Source organism: Erithacus rubecula (genome assembly GCF_903797595.1).
Source record: "Erithacus rubecula genome assembly, chromosome: 18".
Classification (NCBI taxonomy): Eukaryota; Metazoa; Chordata; class Aves; order Passeriformes; family Muscicapidae; genus Erithacus; species Erithacus rubecula.
In genome coordinates this window covers 14,548,777-14,561,576 of record NC_136670.1, presented here as the reverse complement: position 1 = coordinate 14,561,576, position 12,800 = coordinate 14,548,777, and the positions used below count along the sequence as shown (strand labels likewise).

At 39.9% G+C, this 12,800-nt stretch overlaps 1 protein-coding gene across 5 annotated transcripts in view; it reads right to left on the bottom strand.

The window, feature by feature from the left end:
• Positions 1-4,269: 4,269 nt before the first annotated feature.
• The window catches only part of PREX1 (phosphatidylinositol-3,4,5-trisphosphate dependent Rac exchange factor 1), a gene marked incomplete at its 3' end in the record, with an annotated part of 113,638 nt that continues 105,107 nt past the window's right edge, over positions 4,270-12,800 (bottom strand). For 3 of the 5 annotated variants that reach the window (XM_079321721.1, XM_079321719.1, XM_079321720.1), the window contains exons 33-40: positions 12,636-12,735; positions 11,860-12,003; positions 11,108-11,222; positions 10,634-10,700; positions 9,711-9,898; positions 8,319-8,421; positions 7,746-7,813; positions 4,270-5,651 (exon numbers count right to left, since the gene is read on the bottom strand). In XM_079321721.1, the coding sequence (XP_079177847.1) occupies positions 5,609-5,651; positions 7,746-7,813; positions 8,319-8,421; positions 9,711-9,898; positions 10,634-10,700; positions 11,108-11,222; positions 11,860-12,003; positions 12,636-12,735 (828 nt within the window). Of the gene's footprint in view, positions 5,652-7,741; positions 7,814-8,318; positions 8,422-9,710; positions 9,899-10,633; positions 10,701-11,107; positions 11,243-11,859; positions 12,004-12,635; positions 12,736-12,800 lie in introns of those variants that run through there. The other 2 variants (XM_079321722.1, XR_013776310.1) reach the window with 2 other exon arrangements.

Genomic DNA, 12,800 nt, shown 5'->3' with positions numbered 1-12,800 from the left:
CTACAAATATGTGGTTTTTTATGTGTTTTCTTCCATCACTTTGAGACTAGACTCAGATGAGTCTGATCTCAGGTATTAAGGCAAATTCTAAACAGTATTCTTGACATTTTTTAATGGTTATAAATACCCAAATGAAAGGAAACTCACTTGATGAAGGGAGAAACCCTGAGCTTCTCATCAAGAACCTTTCTGGGGTACATACAGAGAAGAAAGTCAGGAGGAAAAATTGCTAAATTTGAAGCACAGGTTGCTCAGAGGTCAGAGGATGCCTACACTGTCATGAACTGGAGTTATTTCTGTGCTGCAAAAGCCCTTGTATGGCACAGGACATATTGCTTGTGTGCAGATTCTCAAGGGGGTTCAAAAGTGTTTCATGCCTAAACCAATAATAATTCTTGTAGTGGTTAAGACTCAGGGGCACCACGGAATTAACAAGCTATGGCTTCTTTTTTGTTCATAACAATTCCAGTTTCTTTTGGGTTGGCACAAAATACTGAACTAAAGATTCCAGAGAATGGTTCACGGAAACTCTGAAAGATTTTCCAAAGCTTGGGTATCAAATTTAAAACCTGGGTTTGTACCTCCAGTGCCTAGTGATTTATTTTGTGTGACCAATGCTCTGCAGTTGCTGATAGTTCATTTTATTGCAATTAAATCACTTCAGACACTCATTACTACAACTTTCTTTTGCAGCTTTTTTCAATTGCCTTTGGATTTTGTTATTCTATTATTTTTTTTTCACCAGACCATTTATCCCATTTATCAGATCATTGGTGAACAGTGGCAGATCCCGAGAGATGTGAGCAGCATAGTGCTGATCACACCCATCCAGTGCAAAAACAAATTTGTTTCTTGTCACTCCACAATTTTAATACAGTCATTTCAGTTAGAATTATTGTTCTTATTTCTTATCCATACAGAGGTGAAATAGCTCCCTAGTTCATAGTTTTAAACTACTGCTTAAAAAGTTGAAACTTCTGTCGCATTTGAGTTATTTGCTTAAACCTGCTGGTTGTCACTGGTTTGCAACCAACTCTATAACTCTGATTCTACTGAATTTACTGAACCTACACCCAAGCAGGCATAAGAAAAAAGGCTCAAGGTTTGTTACTTTTTGTAGCAAGACACACCATGTGTTGTACCAGTACTAAAATTGCTTATTCTTTACAAAAACTATAGTAAGCACCCTGAAAATAAAACAGAACTGAGTTCACATGGAATCACAGACGAATGATGCATCCTTGCCAAATCTTGAATTCATGTGATAGCCACATTAACTTTCATGTGATATTTTGCAGATAAAATCCATCAAAAATCCCAATATCCAAGCCTCTAATAATGTGAATTTAATTTTTGCACACTAAAACTGTGATAAAGCCATTCTAATTATTTTAAATTATATCAAGATGAAAACGTCACTCATGTAAGTAATTATGTAAGTAATTTAAAGCTGATTAAATAATGATGATTCTTTCTATGCTGCCTTCAAAGTGCTTATAACTAAATTTAATTTTAAGCAGGATCAAGAAAATAATCACTTGATTAAAAAATCAATTACTAATTTTTATCCTAATTCATTTAAAAACGAAGACCTATTTTTTTGCAGACTCTGCAGGGCATTAATTGACATTTTACAAAATGAGTCATTCTTTTGGCAAGGAGAAGTATTTTTCAAATAGTGAATCATGACAACCATGAAGGGGTTGTTAAAGAGCTCCAAGGAGGAAGCTTTGGCAGCTCAGTGAAAGCAGCTTTATTTAGCAGCAGTTTGGCTTCTCCAGGCTGACTGGAAAAGTTGTGCTAACTCTGCTCTTCACACCAGCCAGGGCACTGCTCTCTGCTCCCACTGCTGCCACACAAAATGTGTCCTAAAGCACTGAACAGCTTTATTGAGGCATGCTGGAACAGGAGAGAGAACACTTGAGACACTTTGGAAGTGTAAGAGTCGGGAGGTTTATGGCTTTGTTTCTAATCCAGTTTGAAACGGAGAGAGGGTCTGAGTAATCTGCTCAGGATCTGACCCAGGACCCCAAGCCTTAACAAGAGCAGGGCTGGTTGTCTTGGGGATTTTTTGTCTGGACCCTGTATCTTGTTAGGAATGGGGGGAGTAACAACACCCTCCAAAAACAGGCCAGATTTTTGGATGTAAATTCCTTTGGTAAAGAACTAACTCTTTGATATGTACCTTGTAAGAATGCAACCCAATGGCTGACTGGTTCTATAGGATATGTTAAGAAAAACTGCATTCATATATCAGTAATTTTTCTGATAGTAGATCTTCAGCCCCAATGAGATTATTATAATGATTATGTGCAGTAAGTGACAAATGTCACCTATGGGTTTTATGACTTTTTTCTGCAGCTACTAATTCAATCACTCAATTTTGCTCACTCAAATCATATGCTTTGTAAGCTCAAAGGAGACCAGGATTCTACCTAAGGGAGTGTACTGTCATTTCTTCACTGCTTAAGCCTTTACAACTTGCTTTGGACAAGTTATTTCTTTTTTTGTCAAAGCCTGATGGAAGAAAAACGATCAGTTAATATTTCACCCTGATCATGTTTTCTCCATCAGGCTGTATTTATATTGAGATTGAACTGTCTTTGCCTTTCTCATTATTATTTTCTTATAAAGGCATCTGTTTTCTTCAACACCTAGCTACTGCGTTTTCACTTATTTGCCCTCAGCAGAGAGGCCTGGATACTTCTCCATCATAACTGACTTTTGTTTCCTAGTAAAAAGCAGGCTGAGCTTTCACGATTCTATCAAATTGCCTCTGCACCATCTTGTGACAAACTCTATGATATGGTCCTTTTATTATCAATTAAAAAATATAGCAAAATATTTTGTTCAATCTTCAAAGGTATGAGCTAGTATTTCTGTGGAAAAATCTAATCCCACTCATTTCATCTTGTTCAGTGTTCCAATCAGCATCACCCCAGACTGCCAATATCTGTTCTTCAGCTGAAAACGTTCAGCAAACTCAGTTACAAGACACATACACAAGGAATTCCACTTGGAGCTGCCACCGCACCCCACCCGCCTCATCATCAAGCAGCTCTAGTTCCCATCTTCTCCATCTTGACTATCTTCCACACTTCCACTGTATCCAAATAGTAGATATTCCAAATCTACAAAATCTGCACTTGTTTTGTTGTGCCAGGCCTGATTCTTTGCTTTTAGCCCTGGAAATTCTGCAGATCTAATCTCTCTTTGCTTGCAGGTTGGTTTGTGCATTGCGCTCTTCTTTTTCCACTTGAACCTGTTAGTTCCCAGCACAGGTTCAAACCCCACAATTTTATAGCATCAAACCAGTTTTTCTTTTCTACCTTAACCAGAGTCTGTGGTCTCCCTCCCAGCTTTAGGTGACTGCACAAACAGGAAGAGTTCAGCTCTACACTGCCAGTTTGAGCTGAAATCAAACTCAGCTTTTTCTTTACCATTTAAAGTTCTGACTGCTCCCCATGCTAAACAAGTGTAACTGCTCAACATAATGCAGGGTAAAGAAGCTAAGGGTGTAACAAAAAACAAGATTATCTTTCTTTCCTTATAATATAAACCAACTTTTAATAAAAAAAATTTTATCAGGTTTTCAGTGAGAAGAACATATACATTTCAGTGTAAAACAGTGCACAGTGTCAATGCCCTTGGAAACCCTTCTCTGCATCTCTCATGTTGCCAGAGGCTGCAGAGCACAACTGATGGGGACACAGGCAGGGCTCGCCCAACAGGTTCTTTTTTACTTTGGGGTGTTCCTACAGTTTTTATAGTAAAGCATATTTGAGATTGAGGATTCAGTGAAGAAACATACTTTTTTTTCCTTCAAATAAAAAATGGTAAGGGTAACTTTTCCAAAATTAACAAAAAGTGCATTGAAATAGATCTGCTCATCTGGTTGCAGTCCAGAATGGACTCTCAGTACCAAATCTGTATCCCAAAGCTGGCAGTCCATGGGCTGTCCTAGTTCCCTGCAACACATTGCTGTAGATCACAGGAAACAGAAGTAAGAAATTTAAAAAAAAAAAACAAAACAAAAAAAAAACCAAATTCCTTCCCCAAAATTATTTCAGTCTGTGAGAGAATAAAACAAATATTAAAAAATTAGGAAACGAGATTCAAACTATACCCTCAACTTGCCATAAGCAGTTTTGTGTTCAAGAGGCTGGAAAAATTAGAGGTCTTCACGTCCAAATGAAAACATCCAGTTTTAGAGTTGCTTTGGATATTAAAATAAAATTAAGCCCACTAAAAAACAAGCAACAACACAAATAAAACCCCCAAACCTTTATTTTCTAAAATATACATTACTGCAAAGCTCCTGGGTCTCCTGACTGGGAGCTGGTTTAAAGGACGTGGCAGAGAACAGGAATGGGGAGTTTCTTGCACACCTGCCATGTTAGGGAGGGTTGGTCTTGTTAAGGCACTCACTCCAAAAGAACATTATCTCTGTCCTGAGACTGCTGACATGTTTTGATGAGTTTTAGCAAGTAATGTGGAAAAAATTACAGTGCTTAAGGTAATACTGACAGAATGCAGAACAATTTTTCAAACAAGAAAAAAATAAAGAGCATTATATACATGATTCCTTTTTTCTTTTAACTTAGAAGCATCCCTAATACATCTTAATAACTGTATTAAAGACTACTTAAATATTGAGGATCTTAAATAATGTAGATTTTTTTTCTGTAAACTGGGAGTAGCTGTGTAACTGCCAGTATATTGGTCCCATTTTAAACAATATAATTTTTATTTTAATCTTGTACATATAATAACATGATCGAAAACACTTATTATTCCACTCCACATAAATAAGTATAGTTCTCCTGACCTGTTTTAAAAACTACATCTGTTCAAATAATCAGATTATAAGACTGTATTTTTTCTTTGTGAAGTTCTCTTAAAAATCCTACACTCCTCTTCACTAGCACTGTATTCCAGAGTACATAATCACAGGGCATTAGTAAAAAGAGTTAATCAAAAACTTGAAAGCTACAGTAAGTAAAATGTAGTAATGATAAGAAGTATTATGGAATGTATACTCTGCAGCACAGAGAGAGTCTCTCACTGGACCGAAGTGGGAAATTACTCCAGAAGAAATTCTTTATGTTCCTATTTGAATAAACCATAGATTGTGCTCTTTGCTCAAAAGTGCCCATCAGTTCATGACAAAGAGGGGTTTATGAAACTACTGCTAAAGGATGTAGACCAAAAAACCTGCTGGCAGTTCAGTGGGTGCCCGGGGCAGTACAGGGGGGAGAGGTGTGCCCAGCAGGATTTTCTGAACCAAACCGTATCTTGAAGTCCACAACATTCTGGTGGCTGCACAAACAAATCACCAGGAGAACTGCACTTGAAGAAGAATGTCATTTCCCAGGCATCTGCGGAATGGCAGCAGCATCCATTCTTGCCTGTAGTGCTTGTTTCAAGAGTTTCTTCAAGAGGACAGAGAAGCACATGGATCCTGCACGGGCTCCAGGAGTTCCAAGGCAGGCTGCTGCTGCCTGGGCCAGCAGGTCCCTCTCTACAGAGCCCAAGAGCACCACGGGGTCAGTTCCTGGGGTCCCTGGCCAGGGCTCCTCCTGCGGGGCTGCCAAGGCTGCTCTGACTTCTACACATCCCCCTCTGTCGGCGGCTGGCACAACCTATAGAGGCTTTTGTGCAGAGGGAGAGCAGGGAATTAAAACTCACGGGGATAACAGCAGCTACTGCGATCAGGCGTGAGGGTCAGCAGCTTCTTTGTTATTCTGCAAGCTTTAGAGGTAACGATGTTATCAAACATACCCCTGTTTTTAATCTTAGTCATTGCAAGTTTAGAAGGGCCGCTAGCCATTTCTTAACTAAAGTATTTACAGGCATTGATTACAATATTATTTGAGACTTTCTATTGCGTCCTCTTAGTTTTGGCTCAGTTTGGTTCTTCAACAGTCCCTTATCTCTTTTTCTATTTCTTTTGGTTTTAAATCCAGTTCAGCATTTTTTCTGGACAACAAAGTTCTCCCCCTCATACAGGCTGGGATGCCAAACACATAAAAACACATATCCGCTTGTTGACATGCTTGAACAAATCTTAAAATTCATAATAATCAAAAAAGAAATTTTTTGACTCACAAGATTATGAAATTGAGAACAGTGGTTAAACCTAAGCACATGTTGACTTGTCATTCATGTGTGACTTTGTGAGCTTCTCCTTGGCTTTTTCTTCTTTACATCAGAATAAACTTATAACTTCTCTTTCAAGACAGCTATTACAGATTTGTGCTAAGAAATATAATTGTGGGAGTTAATTCACCAGATCTCCTTTTAACTGTGCTCAGTTTATTTCACATTATGATGGAACCCAGTAGGAAAACACATATCTGGGCTTTACTGCCCCAAAATAATCCCAGTAAATAGTTCTACTATTTGTCATTGTGATTAGAGCGTACTCAAAAGAAAAAAAAAGCCTTATTTTGTGATTTGTTTTTAAAACTGCTTCTTTTTTAAGGAAATATGCTTATGGCCCATGGAGCCAAAGTAATGTACAGCCATTAATAATGCAAAATAACTATACTCCATGGTACAGCCAACACCGTTGTTTTATTTGTTTTTGAAACAGCAATTACAAGCCAACAGAAGGATAATTCCACTCTTTCTAACGTCTCTGAGAAAATGAACCGAGACTGGTAGAGAAAGCATCACCACAGTCTCTAAAGTTTAAAATAATTTTCTATAAACATTTTGAGGAGTGGATAGGAAAGAAAAAATAAAAATCAAAAGAGGGGCTAATTTATACTAACTCAGAAGTCTTAATGTGTGAATAAGGTACCAGTGTTTAAGTCTTCTTAACACGGAACCTGTGTGCTCTTTGGAGGACTGAGGCACTAGCAAACACATTTGTTCTGTCTGAAGATATGGCACAGACTTTGCTGGACCTTTTCTGACACTGATTGTGGCCCAGAACTGCTTTTTTCCTTCATGTAAACAAGGCCATTAACAACAGCAGAATCAGAAGTTTTTCTGGTATTTTTACAGACAGATTTTGTATATATTGTCATGTAAAACATGACAAATTGATATTGGCATTGTGGGAAAATGCTGTGTTTACAGCTTATTGAAGAACATTCTTTTCTCTCTCAGAAGTGAAATTGGAAGAAAGTGACTCAAGATACTTTACTTAAAAGCAAAGGTATTATTCTCCTGTAGAGAAAGATGTACATCTCTATCTCCCATTAGGTGCAGTAGGATTCACAAATGTACAGGACTTTTCAAAGGTGCCTTCTAGACAAACCCAGATATAACCCTGGGCAACTGGGGTTCCTTAGGGCTGTGTTACTGTGTGGTTACTCTGACTGGAAGTGCTGGCTCTTAAACCTGCTCTGGCAGAACTCTTGTAAGCACACTACTGTATTATCTTTACATATCTGCAGTCAAATTTGCTGTTCAGAAATTTTTCTTTGCAAACATTCCAGAGATGACTGTCCATCACTAGCTTTGCCAATTCCCAGAAACAATCCAAAAAAGATCAGCTATGTCTGATTCAGAAAATGCAGAAACCCCTGAGTCTGATGATCTGCAAATCATAAGCAGCACAGCTGATTAATCTATAGTGTGTACTTAGTTTAGTACAGGAGAAAGAAGAATATGATATTTTTTTCTTTTTATCCAGTATTGCTACTAAGATCATCTTTGGTTATAGCAGGAACTCCACAATTGTTACAGAAACAAAATCAGCCCTCAGAGAAAATGTGTAATATGTAATAACCTACCGAGGTGCATGCTGTGGCATTTGGTCCATCACTTTCAGATTCTTGGCAGAGATTTCAACCCTTGGTCCCTGTGGAAACAGAAAATTTATGGTACCAAGAGTACTGATAAAGCAAATGACCCTTAGGAAAAAATATTATGATGGGAGCATAGTTCCTATTTGAGAATCCATTAACCACTTCTAAAAGATCTGGAATTCATTGGGTGGATACAGTTACCATCTCTGTTTACTTAGAAGATAAATTGGCCCCAAAGCACTTTACAAGCACTGCTGCCTAGCACTAGGTAATTTCTGCTATTTTAACACTATGATTGAGACTTGGATTTTTTTTTTGTACAGATGTTGTCTTAAATATGTTGCACTTTCTCTCTTTTCTAACCATCAGGGCACATACAATGTACGCCGAGGCACAGATTTGAACTGCTCTAGGGGCCGTACATGCAAAAGTTAATTGCTCCTGTCACACACAATAGTTATCCATCATTAGTAGGAGTAGGGATATGTAGGTTTGCCCCACAGTCAGGTGGTGTTTGCCCAGTGTTAGTGGCATGCAGCAGACACATGCAGCACTCACCTGCTTTCGCATGATGTCTGTGGCCTGCATGATGCACTTGGGCAGCAGCCCATGGCTGCGGGCCAGAACGGCTGCCTGCTCCAGGGACACACTCAGAGTACTCCTGCACAAGGGAATGACAGCTAGCAAACCACACAGCACAACTTCCAGAGTACACACAGGTGTCCTGCTTTAGGGCAAACGGGGCAGGAAACCTCCGAATGGGCTCCTTCTAGAAAGCAGATTCAAGCAGCCCCTCCCCCAACTGGTTTGGGGAAAGATTTCCTTGGAGAAAAGTGGAAAAAACTATTTAACAAGCAAACCGTTCACAAGCATGAAAAATGAATAATATTAAACAATGGAACCTCTCATTGCTCTGGAAAGATGGCAAACTCGGGAAGGCCTTGCCATGGGGTGTAGCTCGGCTCACTCAGTCTCTTATCAGTCTCTTATCAGTCTCTTATCAGTCTCTCTGGCACGGGCAGTGCCACATCCTGAGCCCTGGTGGGCCACAGGTGTGAGCTTCTGCTGTGCTTCTGGCTTTTCGCTCCAGACCAGGGTCCAGCAGTTCCAAGAAAAAGAAAAAGCCACAGTCTGGGGCACTTCTCTGCCTCAGCCAGCCAAAAAAACTCACTAAAAGCAAAGGAGAGCTTTCTGGCACTGTCTGTGCTGACAGCACAGCCCAGGAGCAGCAATGTGGGACAAGGGCGGTCCCTGGTAACAAACTGCGTGCTTCTTCTCACTCTGGATCCAGCCTTAAAGCTGAGAACTCAACATGCAGCACAAAGAGAACACGACTGGGGATACGAGCATCATAAAGTCACCCTAGGCAACAGGCATGTGCAGGACACTTAGCTGTTATGTATTGCTTTTGCTAGCTATTTACTTGTATTTACCTTTTTTAGATTTTCTTACATACAAAACTGCTAAATGACCTCAGTCTTGTTGTATCTGGATACTGCAATTGAGTCTCCAACATCATTACAAGGCTGTGTGTCACTGGTCTTCTGCATTGACTCATTTTAAAGGGATTCACAAATTAATCTTTACTTTTGAAACACTGCCAGAACAGTGATGCGTTTCAAAATCAATGTGTGCACACATCAAGATTCTAAAGCTATTTTTGACCAACTTCCTACATGTTCAGTGTGTGACTGAACACAATGCTGACTACAAGTTCTATGCAATGAGATCACTCGATCAGTTGCATGGGATGACACACTGAAACACAAAATATTTTGTGTCAATACTACTTAGTAACAAAAGTGTCAGAAGTTACAACCAGCCCTGAAAGATGTCAGCAGATTTAGATCCTTATGACATTCCCTTAGAACTGACCATACTTTGCCCTGAGCAGGAGCAGGGGTATAGACAGGCCAGAAGGTGCCGTGGCAGAAGCAGCACCGCGCTCACCTCTGCATGCCGGTGGCGCACATGGTGATCTGGCACGCTCCCAGCCGGTAGCAGAGCTCCGAGGACACGGGCAGCAGGCCAGCCCCTGCGGCAGCACTGCTGCAGCACCCTGACTGCCCTGCCCTGGCACCGATGAACCACTTCAGCAGCCTGCAAAGCTCATCCATCGCATTGAGAGGGCGAATGAGCTGAACAAAGCAATACAAAAACCATCAGTAGCGCATTAACACCTTCCATCTATAAAGACATTTACAAGTCTTTATCCTACGTCTAATCCTATGTCTACCCTATGTCTAATCGCAACATTCTACACAGAGTAAATGCCACACAGTAACAACTATTTACAATATATATGAACTTCAGAAGTGGCAAAATAAAATTACTTAGGCTTAGGACAATCTTTTTATCACAAATCACACAGGTTGTTTACAATGGGTATTACAATTGCAAATATATTCCCTACGATAGCATTTTAATGCTTTGCATTCACATATCCACACGTCACCTGCCTATAGGTGAGATGCTGGGCAGCACTATTTTCTTGTTTTCTCTCCAACAAAGTGTACAAAGTGAGCAAAGCATAACTTGCAAACTGAACATTTTTTGGTTTTCATGCATCTGTGGGAGAGGAAAATGAGCCCATTCTGACTGGCATCTGTGTTTGGCAAGGACAGGCAGGGTCAAACAGTCTCCTTAGTGCTGCATTGAAGGGCTCTTGTGTCTACTCAGGGCCTGATTTTCTTTTCGACAAAAGAACTGTAGCCAAGCTTCAGAGAAATTCAGATTCCCCCTTTAAGATTGGGAATATTTTAAAATGCTGTTTGGGTTTGTACAGATCTGCCATACAGGTAACCCTCAACCGGAATTTTAGAAATGTTGAAATATGAGAGAATTTATTGCAGAAATACATGCAGAAACAATACCTGGTCAATCTTCACTGCAGTAGTATTGGAATCAGTGGGCAAGTTTGATCTCTCTAGGTAAAATGTCCTGCAAAAGGCCAGCAGGTACTACATTAGTTGAGTTTGTCCCACTTCAAGCACATATATGTGTACTATCTTTTATAAAACAGCTGAGAAAGCTATGCTAGAAATCTTGCACTTGAAGATCTGTCTCCTTATTAAACCATTGTGATTGCAGTAATTTACAGAGTTTAACATGTTCTAAATCCCCATTAAGAAAAATATAATTTTCTCTGCACAAAATTCTGAGGTCAAATCTGCATTCCTTCTGAATGGCCTAAACTATTGGAAGAAAACGGCCAATCTCCAAAGATTCTATATGTGCAAAAAATGCATCAGGAACAAACAATCTTTTTCATTAAATTTTAAGGCCCTTACCAAGGAGTGCTCTGAAATTTTCAATGTCTTTTAAGGCAAAGCAGAAGTACAAAATACCTGAGTTTACGGTAGTATTGCTGCACTTTTTCGAGTGAAATGCCATTAATTTGCTGTGGGAGTTCTTCTAGAGATGAACCAGCTGGTTGTGGTTGCCCCTCTGTACTCTCCAGAGCTGAAGAAGAAAACATTTTACTAAAGCTGTGTTATTAGTGTTTTTTTAAAACTCATTTATTTATCTCTGTATCACTTAATTGCTCAGCAGATGACTGTTGGATCATGTCAGGCAGATTCTGTTACTCTATAAACTTAATGCTTTTCCCAGTGTGGGAGTACACTGATATTATCACAGAGGTGAACTTCACAGAAAGCAGTTCTGTCTGACAGCAATTACTGCCCATTAATGGTCCCTTGAAAGAATTTTCCTGCCTTGTATTTTGGTGTGAATATTTGCTTATCAAGTCTATTTCTAGCCCAGATGATTCTGTCATGGTGCTTGCTTTTTAAAACACTTCTCTAGCCTGGGCACAGATCTCTTGATCCTACACCACATCAAACTATCCATGTAGTCCAGTACACGTCTCTATGGCTGAGGTGCAAAAAAGCCCCAAGCCAGCACATCTTGTTCTCATGACTAATTCTGAAGTCTAGCACTCCCCCAGGACTTCCTAAAATAGAAATATCTGCTTCCTAAGTGAGTCTGTAGGTCTCAACTGCTTGTTTTAAAGAGCTCCATGGTCATTCTTTATTTTTAATCTTTCAAAATCAGTAGTTAGTAGCTTATTTTTCTCAAAATAGCTTTTTATAGACACCTTTTGTAAAGAGCACTGTGTGCAGTTTCAAGGTTCCCCCATTCTGAAAGCGAGCAGGCAGCTTGGAGAAGTAGTAGCTGTCAAGGTAAAAGATAACCTTCAAGGCCTGACGACTTCCTTCGATGTGGTAGAAGACATGAGTATCTGAAGAAATAAAGATAAAACACTTGCTGCTTTACTACAGCAGGAGAATTGTGAAACCACTGCTACCTGAGTTAGTTAGATTACCTAATGACATATCACATCTCCACCAGAGGGTGAATAAGGGAGAGCCTTTATGGAGAGAATGCAGGCTCTGAAATCTTACACTTAAAAGATCATAGTTAATGTGACCTAGTATGATGTTTGATCCCAATACAGTAAATATAGTTAATAATTAGAATCCCAGGTTGTTTCATGGCATTTCATAGCCAGTGGACATGAAGAGAGAGAGCTGCAGGGGTAAGACATTGGACACTTGGAAAAGTTGGGAACTCACCACAGGGCCTGTGGTGCTAATTCTCTGTCATATCTCCCACCCTGCACAGAATCACACAGTTAAGGCACCCTGGCACAGGCCCCAGGCACACAGCACAGCACACACACACCCCATTCCATGTGTCCCTCGTGCTTTAGGGGCTGTGTGCTTCAAGGGCAGCTCAGGGAATACAGCTGTGCTTCAGTGCTTCAGCACCTGCCCAGTGCTCTCCAGGGGTGACATGGCTCACAGATTTACAGTCATAGAGAATATTAAATCCATAGAATAAAAGTGCCTCAAAGAAACAGAGAATACTCACTTGCTACAAGGACTTCATCCAACTGCTTGAAAAAAAAGGCAACTTTGTCTAGTTCAGCCAGAATGACCTGGATGTCTTCCAGCATGGTGTGCTCCTCCTTCTGTAGAGCAAGGCAATGGACACAAACAGGTTATTATCTGCCAGAAGATGAGTGACAGGAAGGTA